The 7,575-nt window shown below is 43.6% G+C and overlaps 1 protein-coding gene across 2 annotated transcripts; it reads right to left on the bottom strand.

Moving 5' to 3' along the window:
• Nucleotides 1-270: 270 nt before the first annotated feature.
• LOC123119069 (ubiquitin-conjugating enzyme 15) lies at nt 271-6,811 on the bottom strand. Of its 2 annotated transcripts, XM_044538728.1 has the most exons (10): nt 6,670-6,811; nt 6,437-6,540; nt 6,159-6,261; nt 5,934-5,997; nt 3,195-3,229; nt 2,950-3,039; nt 1,456-1,552; nt 797-904; nt 532-605; nt 271-417 (listed from the first exon to the last, which is right to left on the bottom strand). In XM_044538728.1, exons 1-10 carry the CDS (start codon nt 6,697-6,699, stop codon nt 271-273), a joined length of 852 nt encoding a protein of 283 aa, XP_044394663.1. In that variant the 5' UTR covers nt 6,700-6,811. The 2 variants fall into 2 exon arrangements, with proteins under 2 accessions (XP_044394663.1, XP_044394664.1); XM_044538729.1 differs by lacking the exons at nt 271-417; nt 532-605; nt 797-904; nt 1,456-1,552 and having other exon boundaries at nt 2,631-3,039; nt 3,141-3,229.
• Between the last annotated feature and the right edge of the window lie 764 nt (nt 6,812-7,575).

Raw genomic sequence — 7,575 nt, 5'->3', positions numbered from 1 at the left:
AAGCCTCAATGTTTTACTCGCAACCAATATTTTTGTGTCTCATGTTTAGGAACGGGTCTACAAAGCCTAGTATATTGTTATTGCAAAAAAGTGTAACTACGGGAGGGGAAGGGGTGAGGACGGAGAGGGGAGGAAGGGGAGGGGGCAAGGGCCCCTCTCCCGCTACCTGTGCATGAAGCTTATTAAATCAAGCTCGATTAATAACCACATCACATTGTAACTTTTGATCACATTGATGAACTTCCTGACTCGGCTCATGATTCCTTATGGTCAGTCTTCATTCTCCATCTTGCGCAACATAAAATCGTCAGCGTAGTCCTCCATGTCGTATAACAATTCTCTCACTTCTCCTGCCCAGGGCTTGATCTGTGCATCAGGCTGGTCCCGAGGCACCTCGGCCACCTTGCAGAGGGCAGCCTGCACCATCATGAGTTCCTGCTAGAGAGACTTGACGCGTCTCTTCAAATGATTGTCCAGGTTGTATTCATCCTTGATCATCTCACTGAGCATTGGGATGATGATGGCACTCACAATCGCATTAGCAATGGCCTTCATAGCTCGAGTTGTCGTTGCACATTCGGCTGCAGCAGCTTTATGTTCGAACTCTGTAACACAATCATAATGACTTTTAGGAGGAATTAGCAGAGTGTCCTTTGCAAGGGATGGAATGGTAGCCCAAGATGAAGTAGTTGAAGATGAACAGCAACATAAAAATTCATTGCCTCGTATCATTCAATGCAGTCTCCCAAATCTGAAGTTGTTTGCTTCGTGGAAGCACCAGTGCACATATGAAAACCTGAACTTTCAAAGCCGGAGCTGAAGAAGAGTACCCAGAATAGCAACTCTTCGGCTGCAATTCGCAGTATCCTTTGCAATTGCGACCCAATTGAGAATAAATCCAGTTCTACCCATCATAAATGCACACCCGGATCATGAAACATAGAAAGAGCAAAAAAAAGATAGTTGTACAGAGGAGGTGGAGGAGGAGACAACTAGTTTATAGGAAACAAGATGAATCTGTAGTTTATTGGCACATGAAACTTTTAAAAAAATCTACGCCACTACAAATTTGAACACATAATGCCACATTGTGAGGTATTAGAACTCCGAATTTGGACATGTGCAGCCACAGGTGGCTAGAAAAGGAACATGGAAAGCACCGCCCCTAATTCCTAACTAGCAAGAGTTTAAACATTGTGCTATCCTAACTGACATATGTAGATGCATCAATATCAGTCCTATTATATCCAAATCATGCGCATGCATGACACCACATAGCACAACAGTTCCGTGTTAGTAAGATTCATATAATTGTCCAACCAAAAGTCAACATCTTCTCCCCGAACCCGTAATCCACAATATGTTTTTGTGCAATGTTTAGAAGAAGGTTTATAGAACCTTGTAGCTAGGGGGGAGGGGTGAGGGCAGGGAAGGGGCAAGGCCCCCCACCCCTACCGCTCCCATGCATGAATCTTAGTAAATCAAGCTCAGTTAATAACCAGTCAGTTAGTAACTTGATAAAATATTCTGAATCTTGAGCAAACCGAACTACCTAGTGCATTTTTTAGTTGAACTAAATTTTCAGAACTAATGTGAATTTTGAAATTTTAGTTCATTTAATTGAACTAAATAGGGCCAGAGAACACCCTAAAGGGCACCCATTTGCATCCATGCTCTCTCTAATACAGTACCAGAATACACAACCCATATGGCCATATCGATTATCGTCCTTCGGTTCTTGTGTTCCATGTAGACCCAGAGTACATGCTCTGATGTTCTCCATTTCGGTCTGTCGCCACATTATGCTTACCATTTGATGGCAAAGCAAAATACATCGGTCTCTCGCCACATTATGCTTACCATTTGATGGCAAAGCAAAATACATCAGTCTCTCGCCACATTATGCTTACCATTTGATGGCAAAGCAAAATACATCGAAGGTGGTAGTGTTTGAGGAGTTCATTGCCACATTCACAACATGATGTACTTGCGCCTTGATGGTTGGAAAGAAATACAAAAAAAAACGCTGGCAGGTGAAAGATGCAAGACAAATGGGAACAATCTATAACGATCATGCATGCAATTCAAAACAAAATTTACCGTATTACACGCAAAATAACTCTGATGTCGCAACAAAGAAACTACAGGATTTTTAATCCAAAGACTTGAAATAAGGATAAATTGTGACAAACCATTCAGCATTTAGCATCATTTACTTTTCTGACAACATTCAGCATTGCACTAGTGGCCATTTACTTCTCACCGTTCCTTGTGTTCTTGTGGAACTGTCCATTCTAAGCCACATTTTTACAGTGCAAACTATTTGGTGCAATCATTTGGCAGAAGAAGGAATTTTCCTTCCACTAAAAAAAGAAGGAATTTTCTTGTCCACAAAAAGCATTTAGCATCAAATTTATCCAACCTAAAAGCATAGTCTATTTTACAAGTCATCAACCACCAGTAGGTTTAAAGCATGAATTCACTCGAGTCACACTTTTGCACACTGGACTTGTTCCGAAATTTTCACTTGATTTCAGCAAATTCACTCAAGGACACAAGATATATACCTAGTAGGGCATCAGTCAGCAGGCTAGCAAAGTTTATAGGCGGACAGATAGCACGAAACGATGTAGCAAATCATAGATAAATCTGCATTCCTTTTGTGCCTGTACCAGCGCATCGACAGGTTACACTTGCTTATTCTATATATCTCTCATCGTCGGTAGCGATGATGTATTCACGTTTCGACAACATGTGTTGAGCTCATGTACAAACCACCACAGCATGTTAAGATCCGCAGTACGATAGAGGGGTTGCTTAGCTTAAATTTTTAAGCCTAAATCATCTCATCTCATCTCCCCTTGGAAGAGATTTCTTTCACAGTAAGGAAGGCTGGCTGGCGAGTATGGGGTGGCCAGAAGAGCCAATCGATTCGATGCCCCCTCATACTTTGTCGTCGTGAAACCACCATCGGGTCTCCTTCGGCGACCTCCCGTTGCGGCAGTTCCTAACGTAGCGGTCATTGTCCGCCGGGCGTTGCTGTTGTTGACCAATAAAATGCGTAGCTAGTAAGAGAACAAGCAAAGGAACATTGTGTTTGATATGTCAAGGGAGAGATGGGTGGGGGTTATTGGGGTAACCTTTGCTGGCGAGCTAGACAGCATCGACAAGATGCTGATACAGACTGAACTTACAGTCATCGCAGGCGACCACGAGTCATACAGTATATCTGCACATAAGAGAAGCAGCAACTTTTTAACTTACATAAATCATGCAAAATCAATTGTAGCCCTATTCGTCCACAATCACAGAAAAATCGTAAGAATAATAATGAAAGGGCCAAGAAGTACATTTATATTGTGGAGAAGGAATTTCTATCAAGAAAACAAAGAATTCAAATGTTCAAAGAAAAAGGAGAAGGGTAAGTTCTTCCTTATAGGCATAGGTCAGGAAATTTAACCTAGGGGAGTCAGAAGATTATTGATCTTGCTAATTTACAGGTCTATCAATGACAAATAATAAGATCACAAACATTTTTCTGCTGCATTGAATCTCAAAGTCAGTGGCTTCAGACCCTCAGTTACCTGAACTAAGCAATTGACAGGGTATTATCAGTGTTACAGATCTTCATAGCCCTTCAGTTACTACTCACTTCATAATTGATGCTAAAACAGACATGGGACAAATTAATTTGAACTAAGCAATCAGGGTCTATAACAAACTGTATGTGGGACAAATTAGTTTAAAGAACACTGCCATACGTCCAAGGCATTCACCTACAATTTTGCTAGGATGGGTCACATGAACATTCAGCCTCTTCTTCTTTTTTTTTTTAATTTGTGTGGCAGAGATCACACTGAGAACTCCATAGTCGACAAAATCATATATTTAAGTGTCATATGTGCAGCTGTTTTATAATTAAAAACCTTGACGAGAAAACTATAATTGGTTGACTCTTCAACTAGGCCTAGGAACAGTTAAGATAATAAAAATGCAGAAATATTGTGGTCTTTCCTCTTTCGCGAAGTTGAGCAAGTGGAAGTCCAGATAAAGCAGATTAATAGATCAAGAAACGTGACTCAGTCTTGCAATGTAAGTGGTTATATAACTTGAATGCATGTGAGCATGCCCCTGTTATCCTACACTCAAAGCTTCAAATTTTAGACACCCAAAAATTGTATATCTCTTTAACTCACACCCACCATCAAGTTAAAACATTACCAAAATTAATACAAACATAATAACCCCTACTAGCTTCCTTAGCAAATAACCACATGAACCAAATGTCGAGTCAGTAGGGAAGGTGCTTGTTTTACTCGCATAGGGATTGTTTTAGGATTCAAACAGGGGTGGTTTAGGAGTTCTACAGAGACTCCAATTTCATCTTCATGATCCTCACCAGAAGGAAGGGGAAAGGGGAAAGGCTGCAGCTTAGCTTAATTACTTGTATTGGTCACCAGTGGGGCAGGGTTCAGGGAGGGTGCCACCAACTTATTTAGCACAAACTACTTGTCACCCACTAGCTGGGGTACCTTACTGGAATGATGAAGGGAAGCTGAGTTGCAAACTGGAACTACTTGAACAGTTGGAATATCACTGAGTTACTGACAATTGCAGTGGCGATGCTACCACACTGGGTTGACAATGAATTATAGCGTACATTTAAACTGGAATGATGGGAATGGACAAACAAGTTCTTTGACATTGTGATTGTCAGCACAAGGAAAAGGTACGCTAAAGCTATGCTGAAGATATCATATCATTAATATGGAAAGTGGCTGGTGTTATCATTTGAGGTTACCACCTGCCTATTTTATTATAAGATTTAGTTAGTAAGTTTTAGCTTGATATATTCATGAATAACGACAGTAAATGCCACATCCAACATTGGAAAAGCTGCAAGAGAATTCAGTTATGTCCTGCTAACATATAAACATGTGCATGGAAAGTCGTTGAAGACAGATTATCCACTGACTTGATATGATTTGACATTGCGTATGCACACAGCTAGCAACCAAAAATGTCTGTTGACGTAGCTGAATGGAAGTTCCATTACATAGGCTATCCTTTTCGCATAGCTAGTTTAGTTAAAGGCGAGAAAACAAATTGATTTTTAATAGCAAAAGATGAGCAACTCAACAGAACATAAGACTTTTTTTTGCAAGTAACAGAACATAACACTGAAGACTCGAACGCTTAACCATTATAGAAATGTCGACAGTAGCTGCCCAAACCCGAAAGAAATGACCTGCATTTAACAAGGTCAGCGGGGGAAAAGAGACAAGCCACCACCAACGGAACAGTGAGAGAACTTAGAACACGAAGTACAAGGCACACTTGACAAGGTAATGCATCTGGACTGGCAATCCCACCAAAACTTCCTTTTCTAGTAATGGAATCAAAAGGCGAGTTAAAGCACCTCACCAGTGGAGCTACTCTAAAAACTGCAAAGGGACACTTGACGACTAATACTGGAACGATTAACAATTATAGAAATGTTGATGGCAGCTGCCCAAACCCGACAAAAATGACCGGCACTGAACAAGGCCAGCGAGGAAAAGGAGACAAACTTGGAACGCAAAGCACAAAGCATCTTCTGCATCTAACAAGGTCATGCTTCTGGTAATCCCACAAAGACTTCCTTTTTAAAGTAATGGAAAGGAAAGGCGAGTTAAAGCAGCTAAACCGTGTCGCTAATCCAGAAACTGGCAAAGGCACAACTTGAGGACCAGGGTGGTGGTGACTTTCCGCTAACGAATGGAATCTTGGCAGCTAACCGACAGCTAGACGTTAGATTAGGTTAGGCAAGGAACATTCCCACACACCATATGCAAAGTTAGCTAATCAAAAATAGGCACCGGCACGGAGGCATAAACAAATATTTTTCTCCAGGAGAGGAGAGGGGATGAGAGGCGCGGCACAATGGAGTTTACCTAAGCAGATGTGCCCGTTGCTGTAAATGTGCGGGTGCATCGGCGCCGGGTTGAGGAAAATGACCTGGAGATTGGGGCAGGGTTATTTTCCAATTGATCCAGCAGAATCAAATTGAAGCAACATAATAACACTAGAACAGAGATAAGATAACTAAGGGTGCAGGGTGCAAGTGCAACCTTCATCACCATCACCATCAAGGGAAAAAAGATAGGAGAAGAATTCACCTGAGGTGCCTCCATGGGGTAATGCTCGGGGAAGTCGACCTGCAGCTGGTACGTCTCGCCGGCGTAGAGCGTGCCCTCCGCCCCGCCCACCTCGATCACCCATCTGCCCATGGAAAATAATTTCTTCTATCAGGCAACAACTAATCCGAACCCATCACCCCCGCAAGCATCAATCAATCAATCAATCAGCAGGGAAGAACACCAGCCCCACGCAAGAATCCGCAGAATCACAAACAGAGAAGGGGGGGATGGGGATTGGGGGAATCCGTGGGGCGCACCTCTGGAGGTTGTCGGAGACCTTGTACTTGAAGCCGGCGGGCGGGCCGACCTGCCACTCGGCGAGCTCCTTCTGCAGCCGGTTGCAGGCGATCTTGCTCAGCGCCTGCCCACGCCACACCACGCAGCAATCAGAAAAGATGGGAGATTTTCAGCCGAATCGCTCGCAGAGACGGCCAATCCGCCGCTCCACCCGGCGGCGAATCGGGCGGATTGGAGGGTTAGGGTTTGATACCTTGCGGGACGGCGTGGAGGAGCTCGTCATGGCGCGTTCCGGTCCGTGGAGAGGAAGGTGAAGGGAAAGAGGAGAGAAGAAGAGGAGGAGGAGGACAAGGGCGGCTCTTTATTATATTTTCCTTTGGGCTGGATTGGATGCTTCCCCTATTATTATATTCAATAATTAATAACAAACTTATCTTTTTGAGTACCTAAATTCCTCTTTTTTTAAAGATAAAACCCCCTAATTTTAAACTTAAGAGGTGTACTTTTGTGGGGGGGGGGGTGTGATGCTATGAAAGTACCATCAAGATGCTGCCAGTGAGAGGCATTGTGCCAAATTATGTTTTTGATCGAAGGAGAGACAAATGTTATGTGCCATGGCGAAGGGGGGTGACGACTCAGCAAAAAATCCACCATTGGGGCGAGTAGGGCGCACGCCCCAGCTCTGTGGCGGCGGTGCAGACCAGTGACCAGCTGGCGCTGCACCGTCCAAACTTAAGTTCTAATAGGTTTAGGACCGAGCCTTGGGGTGGCCTTTTTTGTGATTTCAGAACTACGGAGGCCACATATTTCCATTTGTTCATTGTGTTGTTTTCTAGAGAGAGAGAGAGAGAGATGGGGGCGGGGATTTATGGATGTGAGTGTGACACAAGGGTATCATATCGTGCATGGAAAAGGGGAGAGATTTTCAATCTGATCGTGCGCGGAAACGGCCAATCTGGGGCTCCCTCGGCGGCGAACCGGGTGGATTCGAGGGGAGAAGGGTTAGGGTTTGATACCTTACGGGACGGCGTCGACGAGCTCGTCATGGCGCGTTCGGGTTCGTGGAGAGGAAGGGGAAGGGAAAGAGGAGAGAAGAATAGGAGGAGGAGGACAAGGGCGGCTCTTTATTCTATTTTCCTTTAGGCTGGATTGGATGCTT

This window comes from Triticum aestivum, chromosome 5D (genome assembly GCF_018294505.1).
Source record: "Triticum aestivum cultivar Chinese Spring chromosome 5D, IWGSC CS RefSeq v2.1, whole genome shotgun sequence".
In the NCBI taxonomy this organism is placed as follows: domain Eukaryota; kingdom Viridiplantae; phylum Streptophyta; class Magnoliopsida; order Poales; family Poaceae; genus Triticum; species Triticum aestivum.
This window is presented reverse-complemented; position numbering and strand designations above follow the sequence as displayed.

Bases quoted from the DNA above. Each gene is read 5' to 3' on its own strand.
- LOC123119069 (XM_044538728.1), bottom strand. From the start codon at position 6,699: ATGACGAGCTCCTCCACGCCGTCCCGCAAG. The intron at 3,040-3,194 runs GTAAGTTCAGTC...GGTCAACAACAG, and splicing joins CGTGGTCGCCTGCGATGACT to CAACGCCCGGCGGACAATGA. The intron at 418-531 runs GTGAGTGCCATC...ATGATGGTGCAG, and splicing joins AGGCCATTGCTAATGCGATT to GCTGCCCTCTGCAAGGTGGC.